Raw genomic sequence first — 27,893 nt, forward strand, 5'->3', positions numbered from 1 at the left:
ATATAGAAAAATATCATTACTTGGATAAATTCACACCTTAAAAGTCACTGTGAATGTATATATAAAGTGGCTGGATTGAGTTGTGCATTTTTCCGATGCTACTTTTCCCTATCTTTGGCTCATTAACTGGAATGCCCTCTATATTAGATTGTCATACTAAAATTTTTTCACTAAATTATGATGCAAATATAAATATGATTTATTGAAAGACATTCACGCATACAAACTAAAGAACAAGCAAGTTTTGTGCCATCTTGTTTTTACACTTCAAAAAGTATTTAATATTAAGTTTGACAATACCCAAATACATAATTTCAATGCATTTAAAATTGTAAGCAATTTCACAAATGCTTTAGAACACAACAAATCAGTACATATATGCTTCAATTAAGAGTCATTTAAGATGACGAAATCAGCATTTTCTGGCTATGCAGAATATTTTTAGTTTTTTTTTTTGCCTCATCTTCCTGATATGTATTATGTAACACTATCCCGGCGAATACAATGAATAAACTTCTCTTGAGTTTGCATGTGGATCAGAAAAATTAAGGCAGCCAAAAAAATGTTTTCCCTCTGGCTTCTAATTTCTGGGTTTTCATAGATTTAATGGCCACCCTGTAGTATAGCAGCAGTTAATCTGAAAGAGATTATATATTTTAAAATACGTATTAGGAATGAGAACAGCCTAATTTTGACAATGGTCTTATTAGCAGTGGTAAAAATGATCTATTATGCCATTACACTTGAAAATGTGCATCCTATTTTGTGGCCTCTGGATATGTATTGCACTTCGAAATCTATCCTCTTTATCCAGTTTTATGTGTCATTATTCTACATATAATATATATCTTTAGTTTAAGTTTATTTGGACCTCAGTCTACATTAAAGTCACTAATAGTGAGTCGAGGCTTCCTTCCCATCTCCTGCTGCAGAAAAGAGGCTAATAAAATGAGTGATAGTAAGGGTAATTTTCCAGGGATGATAAAGGTCAGGTCAGCTTTGGGGGGATTAATTACTGCCTTGGTTGCAAGCGATACCTCTCAGTGATGCTGAGTCTGAGATCTGATTTGAGTATACAAATGGCTTTTAGTTATTCATCAATTAGATTAGATTTATTTGCCCAAAAGATACAGTACAAAAGGTAGACCAATGTAAGTACATAAGGCACGTCATGGAAAATATATATACATAACTACAATCTAATGTGTAGATGCAAGATAGTCATGTACAGAGTAAAAACATTTATCAATAAGATAAGAGCAAACTTGTTTTTTGAACACCAAAAATCTTTTTTCCTTTTTAATATTTAGTGGCAAATTATTATACAACTTTATACACATTGCATGGGGCCCTTTCAAAGTTGTACTTAGGTTTGACACTAAAACATGCCATCACAACTTCTTGTCTTATGCGAATGATAAAATTTATTTGTTTTAAAATCAGTAAGGTGTTTCTTAATATAATTCCCAATTATTTTTGAAGTTGGTTATATAAAAACTCTCATCAGAGAGTCACCTTAAAGATTAAAATTTTTTATGGTGGGAAAGGGAGGCCTTAATTTGCCCAGATGTTTTCAAGACCTCAAAATCATGGAAATAAGAAGAGCCAGAAAGGTATTTAGGTTGCGTGGAATTGGAGTACTCAATATCAACTTAAGCTAAGTGCAGCTTCCACTTCACAAACTAGTTGCTCCACAATTTCACTGACTGAAGTGAGGAAGCTAAGGATATCAATGGTAATACCAAGCTGCTCCACATACTAAAGGTGGATTTCCTTGTCAGCAAGTTTCTTTGTCGGTTTTTGCTGTCAATCATTAAGAGAGATAGGGTGAAAGTTAATTTGCACGATGAAGAACTTAAATTGGTAAGGGATTGCATAATACTACCAAATGTTTAATGCAAATTGGAAATGGATTCCTAAATTAGATGTTTGCGCCTCTTGAATCTGTTTCAAAAACACTCCTGCATTTCCCGTTCGTATGACTCATGCAAAATGCCTCCCAATTCACTTGGGAACATACCAATAGAAGATTTAACTATTGCTTCATCAACCCACAGTTATCAGGCCATAGACCAATACTTTTCACAGGTTCAAATCTTCTGTAGACCAGCATTTACTATCTCTTTCTGCATGGCAATGATAAATACTGAAAGTGGTGAACTTCACTTCTTGCGGCACCCCTTAAAGTGTGTATCAGCTTTCTGTATTACTCGACAGCTGGACCACAATTTGCACATCTGGCCATGGTGAGTTCGCCAGTGCAGAACTAACATGAATTAAGGAAATTGATAATATGTGCATAGTATGAATATATCTTCCCAGAAACCAACAATCTCAGTAAAGTGACCAGGTTCATGTATTTACATCTTATTTCCATGTAGATAGTATAGGAAGTATACCATTTGCTGTGAGTTTTAATACTAGATGACAAAGATGCATAATCTTCACCTATTATTTCTAGGTGAATTATGAACATATTGATTATTTTATAGAAAAGTAATTTTCTACCTTTCATGTAAAGTAACCTTACTTTAGTTCAGTAACTCTTTTCGATAATAATGCCATGTATACTTGATCCAGTAGGATTCATAATACATAACTTAATTTTTGTCATATTCATGCACTATGATAATATATAAAAATATAAGGTATATTTTAGCATGGAGTATTATTTATGTTCATGGATACGATTACCTTTAATATCATTTGTGAAGGCTTCTCTAGTGCATTGGCAATATAAGCTACATTTTTGGGTTTCATTGCATTATAGCAGAGTAAAAGACAAAATCTCCAATAACATTCCAGCAGGCGTCTCAGGTCAAAGTCTTCGATGCTGGAGAACACAAGAGAAACAGCTATAGTGAATAGGATAATAATAAAAATATTTTCAGCAAACCTTCAATACGGTAAAACCCATGCCAATAGCTGCATCCTATAGTGGCATAGCAAGGGGGGGGGGGTCTGGACTCTGCCCCGAAATATAAAAACACAATTACTTTGCTTCATAAAAAAAGAAAATATGTATTGAAAAATCAGGAATTTGATGAACATTTCTTTGATAAATAAAGTTTATTCTATTACGAAAAATGTTTAAATTACCTATTTTAAAACCCTCTACTTGTAACCCTATTTTTAAAAAAAATTCCACCCTCCCTGGTTTTGGAGCCCCCCTGAATGAAAATCCTGGCTACCCCACTGGCATCCTACATTACTTTTGACCTCATTTAATAATTATTTTATTGTATGTTTTAAAAATAAAAAAAATGCATTGAGTCTTAAGTCTTAACACGTTGCGTATGGATGGCAAGAATTCTCGTCATTTTTTTCCCGAACTTTCCGGACGGATGACGAAGATTCTCGTCATTTAGGCACGTCAACCTAAACAATTTTAAAGCGTACAATATGTATTCATTAGTACATTTTCAGTTATTGTTCGTTATTCATAATGAATTGATGCATCATAAAGTTTGATTGGGTAAAGTTATATTCTAAACATTAGCTTTTTAACCATGTTTAAGCCAAAGGCATTACGCCCTAATAGGCACATATTTCCAATCTCAACACCTCCACCCAGAATCCCTAGGAATTTAAATACCCCAGTACGCAACGTGTTAAGGATTTGAAAATGAAAGGAATATGACTTGTATCTCAGTATATATAGTGTAATGTTGTAAAATGCCTTTGTTTCAGATGATGGCCATGGTGCTTTGTTGCTTACAAGATATGAGCGCCTCTACGCCGTTGGAAGAGTCTTCAGCTCTACTCTTGGTTTGGGGAGGCACTTCATTCCCAAGCAACTCATAAAACTTCCTTTTCCTAATGATGAGAAAATTCAGGGTTTGTTTTTTTTCATGAAATCTTTATCAAAAAATCCCTAACCCTCATTCATAATTTGATCTGTGCTTGTTTACATTTGTTCTTCTTTTACCTGTGTACAGGATTTCTGGCATTGGCCTTTTTTATTTCACTTCAATACATTGGCGTAGCCAGGAATTTTGTTGAGGGGAGGGGGTGGGGTCCAAAACCATGGGGGAAAATTTTTGAAAAACAGGGTAGAGGGTTTAAACTAATTTTAACACTTTTCATGATCGAAAAAACTTCATTTGTTAAAAAAAATATTTTGCAAATTAATGATTCTTCAACATTTTGTTTTCTGTTATGAAGAAAAATAATTGTGTTATTATATTTTGGGGGGTGAGGGGGGGTCCGGACCCCCAGGACCCCCCCCTGGCTATGCCAATGCTTCATGAATTTCATCTATACTTATTCAACCAATAAGAACCTGTATTTGATTAAGTGATACTCACTAACTGAATTTAACATTGGCTGATACACATTATATAGGGAGAAACCTAAGTCAATGAGATTCGAACGTTGGGTTCAAAGATAGGCAGATGGAGACTGCTTTCACCTGCTTACGTGAAAACCACCTAATTCCACCAAATCCAATGTCAGTAAATATATTTTTTTCGCAGTTAATATTTTTGCAAGAAATGGATGTATGACCTTAGGTAGCATCCATTAAATACGTGATGCGTTGAGGGGGTGAAAACCGATTCTCATCCAATCTCACGTGGGGGAGATGAGGGGGTCCTGGCAAGTCTCACGTAAGTTTTTTTTCGAAAGAAACAGTGTAAAATTAAGATCTTAGTAATCTTAAATATGTACTACCCTTGACTAATCGTAAATAAAAATAATTAAACAAACTTTTTTTTTTATAAAAATTCAACGCGAAGCATAGATTAACGTATGAATGTATACTGAAAATACATATTTTGAGCAATCTCATGTGAGATTAGAGGTAGGGGGTCGAGCCATTAAATCTCACTAATATGGGAATTATAAGTAAGACCAAGGACTGAAGCCAATAGGAGCAAACCGAAATTGGAACTTATAAAGAAATAGAATCTAACCATCCTTAGTTTCAATTTGTTAAGTTTTATGGACACACAAGGCTAATTTTCCTCTCATTCATCCCTTCTCACCACAATATTTCTAACTTCATAAATTTTCTGCATTATTTATGTCGGATATTCAATGCTCAAACTCTTGCTAGCTTTCAAACTCAAGAACTCAATGCTAATGTAATTTTGAAAATGCAATGCAACGTGTGTTTCACTATCCTGGAAAATAATTGCTAGTAATTTATGCGAGTTATTTTTAAATTCTTATAGATTTTGCTACAAGAGGGACATATTGTGCTGCTCTGACAAGAGAGGGCACTGTCTTCCACTGGGGAGGTTCCATCAACACTCCATTACGCGTTTTCTGCCTGAGAGATCATTGCGCAATCCAGATTGCCAGTGGTGAAAACTTCTTGATGGCACTCTGCACTAATGGCCAGGTTAAGTACAATTTCATTTTTAAGAACAATATCTTGTGAAGTTGAGAGATTTCTTCTATTCCTGTTGTTTAAAGACCCACTCTAATTTAATTCAATTCAGCCTTGGTTAATGGAAACAAATGAAAAAATGTAGGGATGAGAGCAAGGATTTTCATGAAAAAATATTTTTGTCCAAATAAGAGGCTCTGTAGAGTAATACATGTATAGAGATTAATATGATGTTTAGCATTTAGCAATTTTAATTGGGCACTTTTGTGTTGGAAGCTAAGAATCTAAGTAGCAGATTTTAAACATTTCATTTTCTAGACAGAATGTGATATTTACTACTTCAAAAGTTTGATGTGTATATCGTTACAGTGGACTATCGTTAATACGAACGACGTTATTGCGAAGTTTTTGTTATTATGAAGCATACCTTTGGTCCCGAAGAAAAGGCTAATTCAATCTATATTAAAAGAAAATTACGAATCTCAGTCCCGGTGGTTACAGAAGGACATTATTGAATGAATAAGCAATTGCATTTAGATGGATATGCGCTATGGTACACTGTAGTCATTGTGCTACGTTTGAGTACTCCTCAAGCACCGTGCCTAAGAGTGCCAACATGGACGTACCCAGTAAGTGGCAAGGGGGGGGGGGCAGCAGACCCCCCACCTTGAAGCAAAAATCGCAAAAGTCTTAAAGCAAAATCAGTACTGAATTGAAATGAAAGTATTTAACAAAATTTCTTTAAACCCACGAAAAATGATATGTATCAGTATAAGATATGTAACTAAAATAAAACTTTTTTCAAATGTCACAACTTGGCTTGCCCCCCCTAGACCATGGTTTGCCCCTATTCGCCCTAGAAGAACAGTGATCCACATTTTTAACGAAAAATTTAGGAAGGGAAATTGTTTCAACGTGGAACACCTTTAAGGCCTGTTTACACGATACATTAACACGTACGAGTTAATGTACGTTTGCGTGAATGATTTTTGTGGACCGGAACGGAACATGTACGAATATGTACGTGAACCAAATTAGAACAGGCTCTATTTTCTGTGCATGCATTCGCACAAGTTGGGTGGTTACATGGCTTTTGGCGTTCATTCTCGCATTCATACATTTAGACATTAACCCGTATGTGTTAATGTACCGTGTAAACAGGCCTTTAGAAGAGGAATCGTAAAGGGCACCCAACAATCTTATCAAAGCACAGAAAAGCAGTTGTGGCTTCAGTCTTGGCTCTCCATCAAGATCCATCTGCCGCCGCACACTTTCATTGGACATTTCCAGATCTGTGTAACAATGGGCTTTAAAAATTCTAAACTTGAAGCCTTATGAAGTGAGAATGGTAACTAACAAGATGGATACTTTTATCGCTCCATAGTCTTGGGCATCCTTGAAAACTTTCGGTTAGCGGGTTGATTTCCTAGATATTTTTGCACACACCTCCGTGAATGTTGACCACCTTATGACCTCAGGAGGTTAACAAGTTAACAAAATGGATACTATGTGTACTACTCACCTCACTTTGTCACCCTTTGGTTGGAGACATTAGTTTCCCTGTTACATGTATCAAATCATGCCATTATGACCTTCGAAGGTCAAAAAATAAACAATACTGATAAATGAACTGCAAAACCGACTTGAGCACCCTTTAAAACCTATGGTTCGACACGCTGGTTGTCACGATGGCACAACGTTTACCTCTATGAACGTTGACCTCAGTATTAGCCTTGGAGGTCAAATAGTGGACAAGATGAGTATTTGGACAATACCAATGACTTGTGCACCCTTTAAAACCCATGGATCGACACCTTTGTTGGTATGCTTTCCTTTTTTCCACCCTTGTAACCTTGACTGTGACCTTACTGGGTCAATGGTTGAATTTTCGTAAATAAAAGTGTTATTTTCGGTTTCCTCTTGGCCGAAAACCTAAGAATTGACATCTTGGCCAATGAAATTCAGACTTTTTTCCATCTCGAATTTTTTAACATTGAAACCCCATAAGGCAGATTCAAAATTTTTGTTTGGGCCCACATTGTGAGGTCAAAAGGTCAAAATTGTAAAATTTTGCTTACACTCAACAAAACTTAGGACCTTTCCCCATACGTAGGCCAATTTTCAAGAATATTTCTCAAGGGGAAGTTACTAAAATTAGAGGTCAAAAATGACACACGACCCTTGGGACAGTCTGTATATATGTAAAAGTATAGAAAGAAATAAGACAATAGCTAGAAAAAGGTGAAAAATATTTTAATCGAGCATTTTGAGTTGATGTGAGACATTAAATTATTTGATATTCAAAATCAATGCATAATCTAATTTGGAAAGGAAGGTATTTGACCCATTTCTAATTTTTATGACAGGTCTCATCAGGAAGTTGTGAGTAATTACTGAATTCCCCCTTACTTTTCAGGTTTGGGCTTGGCAGCGATCAAAGTTTTGCGTGTACAAAATTATTCCTAGAGATGAAGACCTAATTGAGGCTGATTCACCCAGTGTCATCAAAATGGTGGGAATATTCCGTCCTATCTTGTTGACAAAAGGTGGTAAAGTGAGTATACATTAGTTATTCCTGGTTAAAATTTTAATTAATGATTCCATAAACCAAATTTGGTCTCTGTTGGAATAGAATGTGCCACAGTAACAAACATAATTTTTAACATCTGTGAATCTAAATATTCAGCTTTTCCATAGTATTATTTTATTGCACTGCTATTGTGCACAAAGATGTAAAATCTACCAAAACCTGTAGGCCTAGCCAAAAGGGGATTTTTTTTCATACTTGTTGTATTTCTCTGACTGTAGCTGTTTAATGGTTACAATTTATTATGCTCATTGGCAAGAATCGGAATATATGCCGTTAAAAAAAAGTTTAAGCATGCTATCAACAATGCAAAAATTGTGTTTCCACAAATCACTGGCTATCTTTAACAGGCCCATCCTGTGAATATTCCCGGTTTTTTTTTGTTGGAGCGAGAATCCTTAGTGGAGGTCCCTACAGCCCCCACAAAGGATCTTGTTGTGAGTGTGTGTGTTTTGGGCTTCCCAGTTGAGAGGCTGTGTTTGGTCCCTGCGGGGAATTTCTCCCCTTTCCCGCACACCAACGCAGTGACATTTCTGACTTGCAAGGTGGAGGAGCAGGGAGAATTATATGGCCATTTGAGAATTTCTTTTCTGTAATGCTATCAACAAATTAACGTTCTGTGAAATTGACAGAATTTTGATTTCATAAACTCATAAAATTTCCTTTAAAAACGTATGATTCATTGAAGCTCACATGTCCTGTTCATGAATTTTTTAAGGCTGTTAACACCTCAAGTTCTTACTGAATAGGAATCCAAGTTTCATTTCATGGTGGACAGTATGCACAGGAATAAATTTCATCTTGTACTAATGCTACAATTCTAAGATTTAGCTGAACTCAGCTGATGTTTGGTGGCTCACTCTTTACGAGTTGTTTTCCTTTACCCTCAGCCTGCTCTTGAAGTAAACAAGTCAGGGTCAGACTAGCTATTCTAAGCATGTACTTTCATTTTTTTCTCATGGACACTTATCAAACATGAAGAGAGAGTGGAGGTAGAAGAGACTTGCTCTTGTTGGAGTGGTGAGTATGAGTCAGGAGACCCACTATAATACAATTTTGTTATATCATTACCATCAGCAACTCGAAGATTGGTTTGACACAGCTCTTCACTCAATTCTCCTGTCAGCTAATCTTTCAACACTGGCATTATTATTCTGCTTTACATCTTTCATCACCTGCCACATATGTTTTATCCAAGGCCTCCCTATATGTACTGTTCCTCGCTTCTACTAATCCTTCTATGAATGTCTTCATCTCACCATAATGTCTCTTGACTGTAGCGGCACGTGTATATATGTATGCATGTTAGCAAGTGCACACCCAAAGATGAATGAAGTATAAAAGAAAACTATTAATTCCTTTACAACGAGAATGATAAAAATCCTGTCAACATATAGGTGGGATACGAAGCTCCAAATGCTACAGCTATCTCCTTGGCGAATTCACCGCTCTTAAAAGTGTGTGATCCCGTGACATCATGCCGACCGCAAATTCTGTCTACGCGATTGCTTATGGGTGCTTGGGTGGGACGAGGTAAGCAGGGGGGGCATACCATGTTCAAATGGTGCTGGGAGCAGACTCAACACAATGCAGCATGCGCATGCATTTGGTGAGTAACTCGCAGGTAGTGTAGCGGTGTAGCTGCCACCTACACTACCTGCGCTCAGGATCCTAGTCCGTCAATGCATTCAGTGCCATTTTGCAGCATTCATTTCAACTTCATGCCCTTTTTTCATCATCTTCTCTAATACACACCCTGGATATATTACGACCAGCCGCCACTGTCTCTTGATATGGCCAATTAAATTGTCATGTCTTCCATGTAAGGTTTTCAAAATACTTCTCCTTTCTCCTACACTTTTTATGACTTACACATTACTCGCACTATCTATTCATTTGATCTTCATTATTCTTGCGGAACAATATTTAAAATGCTTTCTACCTTAACTTCTCTATTGTTGCCATCTTCCAAGCCTCACAGCCGTTAACCTTTTCCCTACTGTACACGTATATATACGTGTGGAAGTTTCCTGACCCGGGAGACGACGGGCGTATATATACGTGTGAGATTTACCCGGCCAGGAGATCGAAAGCCGTATAGATACGTTTTCTTCCTCCCCCCCATTTTAGGACGTTCGTGGGTTTACGACGTGTTTGTCTTGGGACCCAACGCTTCGGAGTTTAGGATTAACCCTCGGAATCCGGGAGCAGGTACCCGGACCCTTCGTCTTTTAGAACCCCTCTTAGCGGTACGGGACAGCGGTCATTCAGTTGTTTATACAGTCAATTTTCGAAATAAATATTTGTTCATTTCTCAAGAAATATACACTAAGAATTGAATTATTTGTCTTTTGAGCAGCGTTTACAATTTTTAAACGAAATTCTAGGACAAATATTAACTTATATCTCGAGTTATGTATAAACATCAACATGGAAATTGTTGCTGCGTTAAATGCGTTAATAATGGCCTTAGAACTTCGTTTAAAATTTGGCAATGCTCAGATAAAAATGAGGAATTCAATTCAAAGTCCGTAATTTACGTGCAAGCAACAATTATCCATTTGCTAAATACATACATATAAGCAATACATAAGTTGACCGCGAACCAATGCTGCAGGTATGGTCGTAAACCCGGAGAGGAGAGAGCACAACTACTCTCGGAGTCCGAGATAATGCGAAGTCCCTGCATGGAGGGATCGAAAAAGGTTCAGCGAGACCCTTCTTAACGAATGCCCTTCCAAAAATGCTCCGTATCACGAGAAAAAAGAGTATCTTGGGTCTCAGTACAGCAGTCATGCTAAGACGAAAACTCCGCCGTCTCGAAAGGGTTAAGAAGCATGCTCTGAAAGTGCTAAATGCTAAGAAAGTGCTTTAGTGCTCCCGAATTGCTTCCTTTCTTCAACGCTTATATATTCTTAGCTGTGAGAGTGAGCTCTTAAGGATGAATTACATATTTTCTGGGGTTATTCAGCGCTGACAATTTCCTTTGTATTTTCTTCCATCATCACTATGGTATGGTATTTCAATAAAATGATCTTTTTACTTTGTACCTTCATGCATCAATGGCTATGCTTGTAATGCAATTCTCTGCTGCCGTTCAGCCTACTTTTACTTTAGAGTCATCTAGAATGGTGTTTTATGAAAAATGCAATGATAATTTTCAGATTTATACCACCAATGAGTCATTCATGTCAACAGTTGCTCCAATAAAAAGTCTGACCAAACCAATGAAGCTGTCACAGCATGAAAAAGTTTTAAAACTCGTTTGTGGAAAGTTTCGAGTCTATGGACTCAATGAAAGAGGAGTTCTATACACTTGGAATGAGTATTGCTGTAGCAAGAACATATTTCCAGAGATTATTTCATCCGATCCTCTGAGGTAAGTCTTTATTTCCATTTCTTAAGATGGCCAATCAATAGTCTTCATTATACCCCCTTCTAGTATCCTTATGTAAATTTTATGGCACGAGTGCCAGTTCAATTGATTAAATTTATCCTTGAATCTTCCATTGCAATTTACCCACCTTAAACAAGATGAAATATATACATATGAGGGTGGAACCAAAAGTAACGGGAATAGCACATTAGGGGGCAGAAGTACAGAAATTTAAAAAAAAAACTCTTTTGAGCAATAGAAGAAACGATTACATAAATGTGTTAAGGTCAATGGGTAGTACATACTTTGAAGGTGATCAAAATTTGGTATGAAAATATAGATCACTTAAAAAGTTTTTACTAAATTCCCATTTCTTTTGGGTCGAATCTCCCCTCGTTTGTATCCCAAAATAATTTTATTTGACCCAATGTGTAAATGCTGGATGATAGGTGCTTTGAAGTGCATAGTAACTTTGTTGTCACAGTAGTAATTGAAATGTGAACTTTGCTGTTTTTATGACAAGAGTTCAGTGCTGCAATTTTCTCCTTTTTCTATGTGTAGGTTTTTGGACATAAGAGCATCTTTGGATAATGATGATGTAATTGGTGCTGATAGTACTGGAAAATTATTTAAAGTTTACAAAGACTATGGTGAGTCACGTGGTGCCTTGGAATTATCATATCATTTCATATTAAATTCAAAAGTTTTGTTATTTTTATGGAATTTTTTTAACTTTTATTGCAAGATAACTGTCTGCTTCTTTTTTCAATTTCAGGTGGAAACAAATTGTGGACATTTGTTGGTCTGAAAAACAGCTCTTTCAATGACTATGAAGCAGCTAATAATTTGTCGTCCTATGGTTACAAGGAAACATTAGAGGTACCAGTGGAGACAACCGAAGAGTCCAAATTGGCTCAAGTGAAATGGCTTCGAAAATTGATGGATGCTTTTAATAATCCTGTGTGTACCATTTCTCATTTAATTCATTTTACCATGATTTTTCCTTCTCTAAAAATAGTCTTGAGTAAGATTTTATCAAAATCGATAAAATGTTTTTCGAAATTAGATAATAAATTATTTAATTAGAGAGAGATCATTTTAAATGCAAAGAAATATTGAGGAGACATTATTGAAGGATTTTTGGCATTACCAACAACTTTTTCCTCTAATTCCTTTTGTTTTTGTGTAGGGAAACAGTGATATAACTTTTGTTGTGGAAGGTAAGATGATTTATGCACATCAATCGCTGCTTGAGATACAGTGTGAGCCATTGAAGAGAGCCTTTCAAAGTGGTTACAAGAATGAATTCAATAGGATGTAAGTATATTTCACTATTCATGGTATCTTTGATTGTGCACTTACCTTATGGCTTAAAGAGAAGTACCTACATTCCAACTAAGGACTTCCCCATAAGAAAATTTCATTTAGGCATTTAAAAATTTTTGTTGCCTGCTCAATTAATGTTTAACTCTACCAATTAAATTTTTAAGGTTTTCTACTTACTGTCCTCATATGTAATTATACTTGAGATGGGTCGAATAGCAGATTTCTCGAATGCGAATATCGAATTCGAATATTAAATCATTGCTCGAATATTCGAATTTGGAATACCTCGAATACTAAATGATGAATGCTGCCATGTTTGACTCGGTTGCATATGCAGCAGGCAACACAAGATTTTGGGGAGTAATTTTGATTTCCATTAAAGGATTCGAACAGGAATTTAGCTGATTAATGGAGTATTTTAATTTTATGGAAACAATTGGGCCTATAATTAATTCAACTAACATCGCTTTACCCCCACTACTGCTGCCAAGTGCTAGCTGACAATCTGAGGCATTTTGCAAAATACAAGCTCTTCTCCACCGGATTTTCTTCAATTATTTTCAGTCCATCTTTGGGAGTTCTCACAAGATAAGAAGATGAATTGGAATTGCTATCAGGGAGAAACCAAATATCCTGAGAAAATATCCCTTCCTCTGGGACTGTAACAATAAAGATTTATAGCACCACTCATAAATTGTAACTTGATATATGTTTTCAGAAAAAAATACCGCATCAACTTCCGAGCAGCTCTGCTGCTCACATCGAGTCTCGCCAGAATGCCAAGTCTCCGTCCTATTTTGACATTTATTTCCTCGGGTAAAATGCTTAAATAAAGTCAGAAATGCATCGCGTTTGGTCTTGTTCTTTTTTAAATTACGTGCACATTACTAATATTTCAATCCAACAAAGGTGTAATATCAATTGCCGAAAGTCATTGTTAGACATCTTTTGGGCTAATAAGTGATTCATGCAGCAGTTGACCTCCAGAAACTGGAAACTTAGAAGCAGGTAGGCTGAATAAGGTCAGTGGGTGAGAAAAGGGGGGGGGGCACGAAACACATTTCTTTTGTTCTCGTGTAACTTGATATTTTTTTCGAAGCTAAGGTCTTCTTAATATGATCCCTGCGCGAGCTGGGACCTTTTTTTTATTTCGAAGAAGAGGAAAGCCTCAGAGGGGGGGGGGGCTAGTGCTGAATGGAGGGGGATAGCAGATTGTGGGAAATGCGCCAATGTTACTATCCTACGGCACTGAGTTTCTCCCTATGGTAGTTTCATCTCCTGGAAAAGATTCAAACTAAGTGCCTGTGCTTATTAGCCATAAATGACACATGATAAACACTTTGTCTCATTTATACGAAACCTGCGCGAGCTGGGGGCTTTTGTTTGATTTCGAAGAGGAGGAAAGCGTCGAAGGAGGGGCCGAGGGCTGATTGATGGAGGGGGAATCGGATTTTGGGAATTGTGCTACGTAGTTACTATCCCACGGCACTGAGGTTATCCTGGTGGGGGAAACCGGGGATTTTCGGATTTTTTCACCCGGATCAATTTAGGTTCCCCACGTCGAACTCTTTTCACCGCTCTAACCCGCGCATTTGATGTAGTTCGTCAACTTGCCTAAAACGGCGCTGCATGCACTAAAAGACTAGAGTAGGGTAGTTTCCTTCATCAAAGAAAACGAAAGGCATTTATTGCGATTCGTTACCCACCATTACTGTATTCATAATATACAAATTATTTCGTTTTAGAAATACCGGTTTAGACGAATGGCAATTGTCCATTTTTATCCTCATTTGAAAAGGGCCAGATTGGCGCTCATGCGATGCCACTCCACGTGACGTCACAGGGACCTAGTTTCTATACGAGAGGATAGGAGTTATACATCGTCTGAGGTTACCAATGCATGCATGAGGCACAGAGCTCAGGGAAACATGTCTTAGTAATCACTTATTAAAACTGGCTAAGGTCGGAAAGTTTTCTTCATTTGATAAGGTATTAATAATCCTTATTTAAGCCAAGCACTACCAGCCAGCATGGTACTCTGCTACCCGCTAGCAGCCTGCGTCGTATCAGCGCTCAACTCGCCTCAAGGTCACCTCACAGGGCGGCAGCGGGAACCAGAATTACGCCACATGGAAAGATTTCCCGGCATTCATACTTATGCGTCGCGTTTACGTGTGCTTGAAAATTTTCACTTTTCATTTAATCGCGAAAAATAGATATCGTCATTTAAAAATCTGAAAGCGTGAAATACGTACTCCAGGAGTAATAATCTTTCGATTTAGGCAATAAAAAAGTAATAGGAAACCACCCTGTTCTCAACATTTTTCCGAGTCAACTACCAACGACGTGCGTGCGACAGTGTACGACGCGAAATTCAAAGTATTCGAGGCGGTACTTTTCGCATAACTATTCGAGACCTTGAATATCAAATGCTTTCTAGTATTCGAGTATTCGCGGATACTATTCGCCCATCTCTAAATTATACCCTAATTTTTAAATGTTCTGTATGAAGATTTGTATGGATTTCTGTTGAAACATGTATGCAAAGGTTTCTCAAGATTCCAATCTAGGTGACAGGCTCTATGGTTGCTGAAATTATGGTTGTTTCAGAGGCCGAGTGACCCTCCGAAACAACCGTAACCATGGAGCCTGTCACCCATTTGGAATCTTGCGAAGCCTTTCTGCACGGAATTGTAAGTACATATGGAATTTTATTGTATTGTTAGATATATTTCATGTAATTATTTATTCCTTGATGTTTTTATGATTTACATTCAATTATCTGACAAAAATTAGTTACATCTGGTGATAGATCAAGTGCAGAGTTAGCACCAGAAACCAAATGTTATCCATTAGTTATACCCTATAGTAAGTATACACTTACTCTATGGTTATACATGTATATTTCCGAATGACAGCTTTCTTAGCATATAGACATGAGGGTTGAAATCTCATGAGGAACATCACGAAGTATCCCCCTCCAATTTTGCTTGATTGAGGTAGGATGGTAATGTACTATGACAAATGAACAGATGCAAAATTTTCCATGCCCTCATGGGCCAGAATATGAGTAATTAGATGGCTTTCAAAGTTCCTCGTACATAACCAATTTTTCATTGAGGGGCTAAAGGCATCGCTAGGGAAAGGCCTGGGGGAATGCCACAAGGCAAGGGCATGGCCCCGGTTATGGACCATGTTTCTGGAGAGGAAAGGAACAGCAGTGCATTCTATACTTTAAGGCTTATGCTACAGTCGTATTCGAATATTTTATGGTGTATATTATGTTAGCCTCTATGAAATCTCCACTGTAGTAATAAAAACAGTATTTCTACACACATTTTCTAGTCGGTTCAGGTGATCAGCATATGCTGACTAGAGGCTAGCGATGATATAAAAGGTCTGTAACCAAGGAACATCAATATCATTATCTGCAATGCCTTAAGATATCTATTCCATGTTGCACTCGAATTTTTACTTATCAAAATTTTTAAAGAAAATGCTAGCGATCGAATACCCCACCTCCTCTGCTTCATTACTCTACAAACCGATATCAACAGCCCACAGGAAAATACACCTAATTGATACGATATTAAATACGACATTACTCTCTCATTGTTGGTGCACTTTGATAAAACTTGTAGGGTAATCGAACGAAACCCTGTGTACCTTGATGTGCCTGAAAATAATTATTTTCCGATGTTGTGAAAACAATAATAAAACTTCAGGCAAATTTTCTCCTTGCAAGTGTATTTTTTAAATTTTCCCTAATGAAGTTGCGAGTTTTTGAGTAATAATATCCTTTTTTCTATCGGGATGGTATTTTGAGAAAGAAACGGGCAGTTTTTGTCATTTACGCTTGAATGAAGGGTTCAGGGAAATCCTGTGTCGAGATAAATGTCTAAAAAATCTCCACCATGGCTGGGATCAGAATTTGGGCCCACGCAGTGTGATGCCAACGTAAGCCACCATGCACACTACATTCTGCATTTTGCTATCCTTCATTACCAGCCCTAGTAAATTACTTTAATGAATTATTCTCATCTCACACTTCAGTATACAACTTCTTAAGGCCGTTTTACATGGTACACGGAATCTAACGTACGTGCAAAGGCGCAGTCAAAATTGCGTTGTGTAAAGCGGTGAATTGATATAACACATGCGAGAATGCGTGGATGCGAGACGGCAAAATAGCCCGTTATAATTTCGTTCATGCATTCGCGCAATTCCTAGCCATTTTAGAAATTAATGCAGCTCTAAACTGCGCAATTCCGTGCCCCGTGTAAAACGGCCTTTAGACTCGGTCTGTTTTCTAATTTTTTTCATCTGATAGCCATAGTATTAAACCTTTTCCTTGTACTTAATGGACATACAATTTTCTAGCAGACGAATTAATATAATGTGTATAAAAAAATATTATGTAATTACTATATAAATTGAGTTAATTATGAAGATATTGATATATCTAATTTTTATTGATATATGGCATTATATCCACAGAATCATGCCTATTGAGAATGTTTCCCACACTACATTTTATCGCTTCATTAAATTCATGTATGTGGGACAGTTGGACATAGGCTCTTCCAAGGGAAATATAGGTAAATACAGTCTATCCTCTTGAATGCAGTAACGTGAATTGAAAATGAGTTTGTGATTGTGTCTGCTGAAAGGCTTCTAATATAATTTTTGTGTTATTTTAGAGCTCCTTAAATTGGTGCATTCTTATGAATATGAGCCTCTGATGGGTCTCTGTGAGAAAATAATCATAAGAGGATTACGTATGGACAATGCATGCTCTCTGCATTTCTTAGCCTCTAGTCTTGGACTGAAGGTAAGTGAAGTTGGGCTTATTTCATGTCTATTTGGCCATAAAATCCATGTTTTATAATTTTATGGCAATCTCCTTACATATTCAATTTTAAATATCTATATGTAACTATTTGCCTTTTAAATTTAAAACTTTTTCATTAGGCTAGTCCTTTTACATATGAATTTAAGTATAAAATCAAGAAGAGAAGGAAGAAAGAGATAGGTAAGATAAAATTGTCATGCACAACGAGAAGTTAGGAGTTTCAAAAATCTCACTCACAATGGCCCTTACTAATTTTTTGCTTCCTGTCCCTTTTTATCTTCCATTTTGCCTGATTTGATGGTTGTGTGTGATTGGTCTCGTGAACCAAAAAAAGATTTTATTTCACAAGAAATATATATTATCGCCATACTTCATTGGTTCTGGATATCAGTTTCTTTAGAATGTAACAGAATTTTGGCAGTGATGAAATAAATTCATCATTCAATTTTTACTGATAAAATTTAAAACCATTTATTCAGGTGGCACAGTTCTCAGTTACTCACTGTGCTCTTTTTCTTCTGCCATACAAGTAGGCCTGCTTTTCGGTGAAGGATGTATGTCTGTATGTACATTTTGCTTGTTAAAATAAATGATGCATGTAAGAAAAGTTGTTTTGGGAAAATTTTGAGTATTTTATCTTTTGCCAACATCGCTTCTCTAGGGTTGTTATTTATGATGAATTATATAATTAAGGACTAGCTTTCAAATTTAACTGCCTTAAATGGTGACCTTTAGTTTGTCAAATATATACATATTTCAATAACTTATAGATCCAACTCCATGACTTTTGTCAATAAAAAGCACACATTTAACTTGTAGCAGTATGCAATACTAACCTTCTGAAGATCTGAAATTCCAATACAACCCAGTTGCGCATCCATTCATCATTACATTATCAGCATTAGTCCAAAGCCACCTTATAATGCTGCTATTCCTTCAGCTAACTAATTTATCTCCACGTAATGCCTTGTCTACCGTGGATATTAGCCAAAATTTGGTTGCCGTAAGCATAAGCTGTCAGAAATTTCTAACTGCAACCCATTACCATTGAATTTCATGAGAAAAATTCAAAATTAATGAGCATAAGGAAGCAGTTGTTTTTAATATCACACCATATCACTTAACTTCTTATCATCATCTTAACTTTTTTTCCAAATTTTATATTTCCTTATCTGTCTTTGACTTGTTGTAACTCTGCCTCTGCACCTAATTTTACTATGTTTAAAGCACGATAAAGCAACTTAAGACCTTATTATTATTAATGTCATTCATTTGAAAACTTGAAATATTTCCTTATTTCTTTGTTTCTTGATAAAATTCAATAATATTAAAAGTAGTACATATTTTGCTTGGTGAAGCCTTTACTTGCCTTACATTGTTTATTTCTTGGATATGCCACTGTTGTCAGATACGTTATCTAATAAAATCTTAGTATTGCAAAACAGAGAACTGACACCAAACATGGTCAAGATTAATTTTCATTGGCTTGAAGGGAACCATGAGGATGGGACTTGATCATATTTCTTGCGGTATAGGATCATCACAAAAATTTATTGTAGATAGGCATAATTCTTCCCGTCTGAATGCTAACTACCTTATGCATACATAAATTAATCCATACAACATTTCATAACGATATGTACGTTATCAAATCAAAATAGAAGGACGCATACAATGCAAGGGATGCTTGGCTCAGCAGTATTGCCAAATCAGCGTCAATATGGAGCTTAGAAAATTTTTGCCTTCTGGTTGCTAAGATTTTCCTGCCTACGGTGTGACTACACAGCTGATCTGAAATAACGAGACTCTGCTTTTAAACCCATTCAACTTAAATTTAGAAGTAATTTTTTCCATTGACCTGTTGTCTTTTTGTATCTGTGCATATGACAGTCATTTTTTTAGCATTGCTTTGAAAAATGTCTGTTGTTCAAGAGTTGCATAGCTCTGCTTATTCCTCTGATACTGGCTTATGAAGCATGACCACATATCCTGTGCTACAAAGTGTGCAGGAGAGGCAAAGCATTTTCAGTTCAATCGCTCCAGAATTTTAAAAATATAGTTGTCTCGGTGGTTAACTGGTAGAATGCCCAAAATCTGGGCTCACATCTTTGTAAGATCTAATTATCTACAGTGAAACCTCGATATAACGACACCCCACGGTGCACTAATAAACACTCGCTATAGCGAATTATCGCTTTAACGGAGGTGGAGCAAATAATAGCCAATATACCTGTTGCGAACAGATATATAGGAACAGGAGTGGTGCGGCGATAGATAAACATCTATCCGATAAACGTAAGCATAAATCCAGACGAAAGGCGATGTTTTTTGCATCACTAAATTTCCTTACTCAAATGACGACTAACTATTCAAACAATTTATAAGCGCCGCACTGAATAAAAATCATGCAAAGCATTGTTTCGTCATCATTATATTTATCGAACGACAGTTTACCACATAAATTTGATACTGAGCACTCCATTAACTTCATTTCTAACAGATCGCTAGCAATTACAGAGGTTAAGGAGTCTTGATGAAAGTCTTCCGGCGGTGAAACCCTCGCTATGGCGAGAGCCAACACCGAAAGGGTCTCGTAAAAACGAATTTTTTAACACGTTTATTATAGGATCAATTGACGGTGCATCGGCTATCTCTCGTTATAGCGGGGGTGTCGCTATAGCCCGTACTCGCTTTAACGAGGTTCCACTGTACTTGTTCTACATTTCTTCTTTTAGTGTTAAAATTTGCCTAAGCACAAAGTTTGCATTGGTAAGTTGTAAAACCTAAATGACTCATTCCTCTTCAGATCTGCATGAAATAATACGCAATTTTCTATGTGTAACTAACTGATATGTGTAACTAACTACATGTGTTTGTATCTTTAATTTCCCCTTGTGCCCATGTCGTACCCCTCTGTTGGTGAGTGGAAAGCTGCCTAAAAGACGTCTGTTGGACCCTCCGTACTAGCTCCAGCTAATCAGATATTCTGTCAGGTAAACACCTGCCAAAATTCATGGCAGGTATGTGGCTTGGTAGCTTTACTGGTGGCACATCCAAGGTGATTTTGGAAGGTTTCAGGCTCATATCCTGTTCAATATTCATCCTTTTTCTCTGCTGTTTTCCTTATCCAACTTCACTATTTCCCTCATCCATTTATGTTTCCGTTCCCTACTTTCTTCTTCTGCCTAATTGAAATTAACCCCTCTCACTTCAGTCTGTTTTTGTGCTCCTATCCTCTATTTATTTTTTCAGTGGTTCTCTTTAAATGGAATGGTAGGTAATGAAATTGTATTTTGTAGTTTGTAATCAACGTTGAACAGCGAAATAAAAAATTATTATTATATCATATTGTTAAGTATCTAATAAAATACATCAAAATTTACAGCTATTGCTACTCATATAAAATCATTTTACTAATTCCAATGAACCATATTTCATCAATTATGAATTCTTTATGTAAAATATGGATGTTTTAACTTTTTAACCTTTCAACATATATATGTATATTATACACATATATATGGCTCCCTTAAATAGTGCTAAAATTATGAAAATATGATGACAAACTACATTGCATGATTTGGCTACGTAAGTTCATGACGAGCCAGACTCGTCATTTCAGCACAAGGGGTTAATGTCATCTTTTCCTCCACGCTTATGAAATTGAATATACACATCCAGTGGTGGATTAAGGGTAAGCTTGTAATTCAGTAATTTCTGAAAAAATTGAAAAGATGCTAATATTTAATGTGTTTCTCCAATATTCAATAAATTCAGTAATTTCTGAAAAAATTGAAAAGATGCTAATATTTAATGTGTTTCTCCAATATAAGTTTAAATTTCACCAGCTTGACAAACAATTTAAAAAATAATTGACGAATACCTAAAAGCCACTTGTCTAAGCACATCAGACCTCAGAAGCATTATCGCTGCGATGTATTGCATACCACCAAGGTGTACGTTATGCACTGAAATCCCCACCTCCCAAAAAGAAACCTTACTCTGCCCCTGCATGAAATATATCGCATGAATATGCCTTGTGCGCATTAATGCACATTATGTCAGACTTTATAGAAAAGTGAATGAGAAATAAAAATATCTTCCACACAGGATTTGAAGGAAGAAAGCATAGATTACATAAGACAACATCAAGCTGAGATTGAAACACTTGGGCATGCCAGTGAAGTAGCTGGCATTCTTGAATCAGCATGCAGGAAGCGGCCTCTGACTGAATAAAACTCTGGAACTGGTTTCTTTAACCTCTCTGATACTCATTTTATATTTTTTTACCCTTCTTGATCTCACTTTAAGTGTTGTGTAGTTTTAGGTTTAAGTTTTTATTGATTCAGCATTTAAATGCCATAATTGTGTACCTGAAATTTCAGCGATTTTTTTATTCCTTTTTTTATACATATCTTTTTACAGTATTATCGATGAGATTAATTTTTAAGTTAAACCTCATGAAAGTATTGTGATTTTATTCTTGAAGATCATTAACTTTTAACAAGATTTTTTCTCTGAAATGCATTGATCTTGGACCTGAAGCTCTGAAAATTTTTATTCAAGTTTTTAAAGATAAGGTCTTTAATTGTCTACTTTCTCCTACATCTCAGGATACATATCGGGTACAAAGTTTCATGGTATTCTTCTGAAATACCTGTGAATGTGATATCGAATGATATTGTAATGTTTACTTTTCTGGAGACGAGTGATTTTGTGTGCTGTGATTACACTTTTTATAAGACTGTAGTGCTACAGTCAGAAAATTTTATCTGTATTTTAATATTGAATCTGCTGTTTGTTTAGAATTTGTATTATCACATGCTTCGTATGTGAGACAATAAAATTTTTAGCTTTACTCACTTTTGACTTATGGTTCAGCCCCTTTGTCTCTTAACCCTTCCTTCTGTAAGTGCTTAACAAGAATATTTAACTTAAATAATTTCAGTTAGAGTACAAATGTGTAGGTACCATTTCATTATTTGAAATAGTGCTTGATGCTACAGCTATCACATGCCACTTTAGTAGAGACCTTAGTATTGGTCATTAGGATTGACAATATATTTCAAATTCCTTTGTGGCTGGGAAGTTAGACACGATAGGAAGGAGAAACTTGACCTTAGTCAAGAGAACTTAAGGTTATTAACTGGAGTCCAGGCTCCTCTTGGGGATAAATGGTCTTGCTCTGGCCTTCATAATTCCCATACTCCTTCCAATCATGTGATTTAGTGACCAATTACGGAGTTCTGTTCAAAATATTTACAGGATAATATGTACAGACATAGATGGTAGCGGTTGTAGAATGTGACTGACATGGGTCGTGATTGATGTAGGTAGTGAGCGGCAATCGACCATTTGCAATTGACTCACTCAAGTGAAAGATGAACAGTGATCAACAATACTTAAGCAACCAACTAGGCCCACCACTACTTACAATCGAACGAACCCATCTCACATTCAATGCAGTAAAAAAAAATATCAAACAATTACGTAAACTGTTTGCAATTTAAAAAATATTATTTAATGATTGAAATACTGCAGGAGAATTAAATTTTGCCCTGAATTTACCTCACTCTGAATACTATAATTTTGAACATCATTTTTGAACAGCGGCAAGAGTCACAACTTCATTTGCCAGTGAATGTAGATTTTAAATACTTCAATGCATCTAGAAGCTCAAAACATCATACGTAAAATAGACAAAGAAATGGCCATTCGTAGAGATTGTTTACATATGCTTAATTTATCATTTTCTGAGACTCTGAGATCATTTGAATACCAAACTATCCCAGACCAACATATAAATATGTAGGAGGAAGCTAATCACCAAAGAAACTCCTTCACTTTGATTTCACTTTCTTTGCTTCTCTACATCTAGCCCACAACAGATTTATAGTCCGGATGCCAAGAGTTGTTCGATAACAGGCAGACGGGTCTAGTTGGGGGCAGGAGGCAAGGTTGCCAGGTAAGAAAGAAAAATGCCTATGTCACAGGTAAATAAAAAGCATTCTGTGAGGAAAGGAGCCAGAAGAGATGACAAGAGTGAAGGACCCAAGGGAAGAATCCTTTGTTTTGGCGACTCAAAGAAAAGTTCAACAGATTCAGGCTTCAATCGGTGGAAGTTAGACATATTTAAATAAATAAAAGATTGTAGCACTTTTCCACAAGAATTTTTTAATGCGTACAACGCGTTTCGGCTCACTGAGCCATCATCTGGTACAAGAAAAGGCTAGTTTTGGTGGTCAGGCAGGTTTTGGTGCTTCATATGCGTGTGACGATGTTGTATGACTAGGTGAGCATGTTAGGTGTGCTTGGGGGACAGCGATTGGCTACAAACTGTGGTGGAGAGGGTTCTCCACCCCTCCTTTTGCACTGCCATCAGACAACTCTGGCTGGTTGGACTATCTTTTTTTGACACTTTGGTCCCAATCCTCTCTCTAGGCCATAGTGAGTAGTTTGGAGTTAGGGGGTTCACATCCTCTCTCGTCCTCCCAAACAGCTTGGTTGATACTGTCTCCAGCATACCGCTTCCGATTGAATCTTCCCAAAATGTACTCTCTTTCCCTTTGAACCCCAGCAAACTTTTTCTGGCTACAACTTCATCCTGTACATATTCTCTTACTTAAATTACTACGTATTGATCTTCAGGGTAATGCAAATGTATAATAACTTACAATCTTTTTCGTTCTGAGGGAATATAACCAGTACCTCCCCATAATATCAGTTAAGTGCAGCCACTTTTCTTGAAGTGAGTCATTAAATGGGTCTTCAGTTGAGGCATAGTCTTAGGTTCCAAAGAGCATTTGTGGCACTTTAATGGGGTAGCTAAAAGACTTTCTGCTGTTTTTGAAGCCATTCTCTTAATACATCCATTCTTTTCAAGTTCAGCGATGATAGCTGTGAAAATAAAATTCAACGAATTGCATTAAAAACAATTGGTTTTGATAGGGAGGCTAAGGCAACAGATATTAAAAGAGCATTAAATTACTTTCCACAAAGTTGTAAGTGAGAGAGAAAAAAATAATTAAATTTATCATCATGTATCTAGTTACTTAGGAGGGTGACCTGAGGCACAAATTTTTTCTACGTAACAAAAGACATAAGCTGGATTAGGGAAGAATGCAATGACTGTATTCGCCAAATAAATATTGCCTACTATGTATTACTAACATGATCATTTCTTGCTTTCTACCACATAATGGGAACCCAAAACAAACCATAGAAGGTATTTGGAGATAGCGACTCAGAGCTTAGGTCTTACCTCAGGTGAGGAAGAAGAGGAATGAAATGGCAACGATATCAACAAGCTGAATGAAAGGCACCAAAGGAGACCATGACTTAACATCTCATCTGACAGATGGAGTGCTTTACTTGACTTGTACCCTCCACAAAGCACTTATGCAAGGACTAGCCAGTCTTTGAAAAATAATAACTACCTCTGGGATTTGAAAAAAGTGAAAAACCACACTCGTGCCACCACATCAGTTCGATCCTCAAATAAAAGAATGGTGTCACGTTGGCATTTTAAGCCTGCATTACACAGTCATTTCATCCACCCCTTTTGAGCTCCAGCGATTGTGCCAATGATGGCAGAAAAATTAATGTGATCATTTTATAACTCCAGGGATGGGAAGTCCTAACCCTTCTTCCATCACACAGCAGGTCATTCAATTTTTTGTCACTAAAGCCATTGCCAACTCAGTCTTTCAGCCTATCAGAATGCACAGCTGCTAACGATGATTGAAACACCATGTTTGGCTTTTAATGGAAATACAGTTGTGGATATAGAAAGTGATGTAAGAAGAGATGGCAGAATGACTGTGTGATTAAGAAAATGATGGGTCAAGCGATCACTTTTTTGGTCTCTGAAAATCTGGAGCTATAACTCTGAGGGATGGAAAAAATGATCGTGTGATTCAGTCTTTTATTAGACTGTTGGCTTCAAATCCTGGGGGCCTGGGTCAAAATCCTGGATGTGGAGGACATTTTTCAGAGGTAGCACCATTCCTAGTCAGGTGCTTTGAGACAGGAATGAAGTACAGATATCCTTTCATCACTTAAGCCATGCCAAGGCATGATGCCTGAGGTACTTAACTAAGGAAAAGACAAATGATGTCCCAGGGTTTCTCTCCACCTTTCCTCTATGGCACAAATAACCCCAGATTCTGAGTGCCTCCCCACTGCGATACCAATGTAAACAATAGAAAACTGTTTGTGCCCACAAACTTCTTCATAAGCAAGCCACCCCTGAAACAAAACATCACACAGACAAAAAAGGATCCTAAGGAGTTATTGAATGGGCACGGTCAAGTACCTAAGCCACTGAGGGTATTATTTAACACAAGCTCAGCTGAAAAAGTCCCAATGGGACATTTTATATGCCTATTTGCTGGTTTCTAGTATGACCGTTCCTCCCTTCACCTGATATTGCATAGCATTTGGAAGAGGTGACGGAGAACTGAGGTCATTTGTGGCATCAGGAGGGGAAGGATGGGTGTAGAGAGACCTGATGACAGCATTGGCCTCCTCACAATGAAAGGTATCACGAGGATCAGGGCTACACGTCTCATCAGATGAGTGGAGAGCTGTCTTAGAAATGCCTTTCATAAAGCACTCAAGCAGGGATTGGGCAGGTTGAAAAATTTCTGTACCGAACCCAAACCCACAAGGTGGGAAGCCAACACTCCAGCCACCATACTAACCCAATCCCCTTCCCTACACTTGAATGAAAATCTGATCAATTGTACACTTTAAAAAACTTTCCCTCTCCAAAGAGAAATAGTCTATACATCAATATGGAAAATTTCCAAACGACCTGCAACCTAATATTTTCTAAAAGAAATGAAGTTGTTTATTTTACTTCAGGATGCAACCAATTACTGTAATTATTTAAAGCCTATATTATTTTATGCATCTTTCTATCCCTCCAAGGGATTGCTCCAGCATAATGTGCAGGGTCCCTGAAAATTATTACTTCGAGCAATCAATTTCTGGATGACAGTCATTTTTGCCATCATGTTACTGATTGTGCATTGTCTCTGTCCCGTCAGTGTTTACATCCCCCATTCCATTTAAGGTGACAAGGCATAACCAACTTTACAATTACTCTTCACCATTAAAACTACGATTGGCTAAAAGATGTTTTCAGGGTAAGGAAAAGGGACATCTTTAGTGAAGAATATGACAATGGGAAGCTCTATCTCTGGAGTTATCCCTAAACATGATTTCATCAAAGGATCATTTGTGCAATCTCCTTGTGTACTTACATGAAGCTGGAACAAAATATGACGATGTGAAGCTATTCCAATGTCGTTTTGTCTTCAGGCACTTGGAGTTGAAATCTTGGCTAATGACATGCATGTGGAGACGGCTCATGCTTGCAACGGCATGGAATCCTAGCCTGCATTAAATTTAAGAAATTTCACCAATGCTCATAAGGAATTGTATATTTCTCACATAAATGCAGTAATGTAGCTCACAACAGTACTATATGCCTAACATAATTTTGATCAGCACATCTCTACCATGCTCTTTCTCTGATTAAGAAAATACAAGCTATTCACTAGGACAAAGTAACTAATGGAGAGGTACTATCACATATATACTGGATTAACTTTTACTTTCAGCAGTAACCCTATGCATTGCTGCCTCATACTTTCAGTCAAAGCGAAATGAATACTAGAACGTACCGAATTTCACGATTGGGATTCTCTTCCATTATTCTCTCCCCAATAGCAAACATATTCTTCAGTAACGGCAGGTGTCTTTTCTGTAGTTTACTCATATCAGAAATATCTTCCTTAGGCAGAATTAAATAATGAACTTCAGCCTTGAATTCAACAAAAACCATTGAGCTTACATCCACTCTGCCACAACAAAATGTAGGAATTTAAAAAGCCAGGAAGCTATTGTTTAGACGATTAACAGCAGAAACGATACAAAATACAATTACCTTCGGATATTTATCTTTGATAACCACCGTTGTGTCATCTTCCTCCACTTTCAACTCTGGATCCTCCATTGAAGATAAAAGGCCTTTGGACCAATGTCCCGCAGTTTTTTTCGCCGATGACTCGAGTTCATGGTCATTTAGTGACCTTTTGGTACCCATTTATCAAAACTGAGTAAATGTAATTACAGACCAATGATTATAGAAAATCTACAGACCGCACAGTCCGTTAAACTTCCAGACATTTCATTTTGAACACGTCGGAAATGAGCACCAGTTGCGCGCGACGTAGCGCATCAAAAACAAAGGTAATCTTCAAGGCTGCACAAAAAGGGGGGATATTTAAAAATTGTAAAAGTCGGTCGTTATGATTTTTCGTAAATGACGCGATATATTACATTTTGAAAGCCAATAGCTACGTCATATACGTAATATTTTATATTTATATGACTCGAGATGCCAGTGATTGAT

The 27,893-nt window shown here is 36.9% G+C and overlaps 2 protein-coding genes across 4 annotated transcripts in view; one reads left to right on the forward strand and one right to left on the reverse strand.

Moving 5' to 3' along the window:
* The window catches only part of LOC124165458 (RCC1 and BTB domain-containing protein 2-like), a 34,968-nt gene extending 12,637 nt beyond the window's left edge, over positions 1-22,331 (forward strand). Inside the window, exons 3-12 of the mRNA XM_046542891.1 lie at positions 3,691-3,837; positions 5,175-5,344; positions 7,749-7,886; positions 11,084-11,298; positions 11,857-11,945; positions 12,071-12,255; positions 12,485-12,612; positions 17,119-17,219; positions 17,322-17,452; positions 21,584-22,331. Of these exons, the coding sequence (XP_046398847.1) occupies positions 3,691-3,837; positions 5,175-5,344; positions 7,749-7,886; positions 11,084-11,298; positions 11,857-11,945; positions 12,071-12,255; positions 12,485-12,612; positions 17,119-17,219; positions 17,322-17,452; positions 21,584-21,709 (1,430 nt within the window). The 3' untranslated portion in view covers positions 21,710-22,331. The remainder of the gene's footprint in view (positions 1-3,690; positions 3,838-5,174; positions 5,345-7,748; positions 7,887-11,083; positions 11,299-11,856; positions 11,946-12,070; positions 12,256-12,484; positions 12,613-17,118; positions 17,220-17,321; positions 17,453-21,583) is intronic.
* On the reverse strand, positions 176-27,704 carry LOC124165459 (aprataxin). Of its 3 annotated transcripts, XR_006866233.1 has the most exons (6): positions 27,426-27,704; positions 27,163-27,302; positions 26,740-26,873; positions 24,148-24,370; positions 2,695-2,833; positions 176-637 (listed from the first exon to the last, which is right to left on the reverse strand). XR_006866233.1 is itself a non-coding variant. In XM_046542892.1 (4 exons), the coding sequence occupies exons 1-4, from the start codon at positions 27,582-27,584 to the stop codon at positions 24,198-24,200; spliced, it is 606 nt and encodes a 201-aa protein (XP_046398848.1). In that variant the 5' UTR covers positions 27,585-27,704; the 3' UTR covers positions 22,972-24,197. The 3 variants fall into 3 exon arrangements, 1 of the variants encoding a protein (XP_046398848.1); XR_006866232.1 differs by lacking the exon at positions 2,695-2,833; XM_046542892.1 differs by lacking the exons at positions 176-637; positions 2,695-2,833 and having other exon boundaries at positions 22,972-24,370.
* Between the last annotated feature and the right edge of the window lie 189 nt (positions 27,705-27,893).

Source organism: Ischnura elegans, chromosome 9 (genome assembly GCF_921293095.1).
Source record: "Ischnura elegans chromosome 9, ioIscEleg1.1, whole genome shotgun sequence".
NCBI lineage: Eukaryota > Metazoa > Arthropoda > Insecta > Odonata > Coenagrionidae > Ischnura > Ischnura elegans.

Coding starts and splice junctions, on each gene's coding strand:
- LOC124165459 (XM_046542892.1), bottom strand. CDS start 27,584: ATGGGTACCAAAAGGTCACTAAATGACCATGAACTCGAGTCATCGGCG. Junction 27,303..27,425: donor TCAAAGATAAATATCCGAAG/GTAATTGTATTT, acceptor GTTGAATTCAAG/GCTGAAGTTCATTATTTAAT. Junction 24,371..26,739: donor ATATTTTGTTCCAGCTTCAT/GTAAGTACACAA, acceptor TTATTTTCACAG/CTATCATCGCTGAACTTGAA.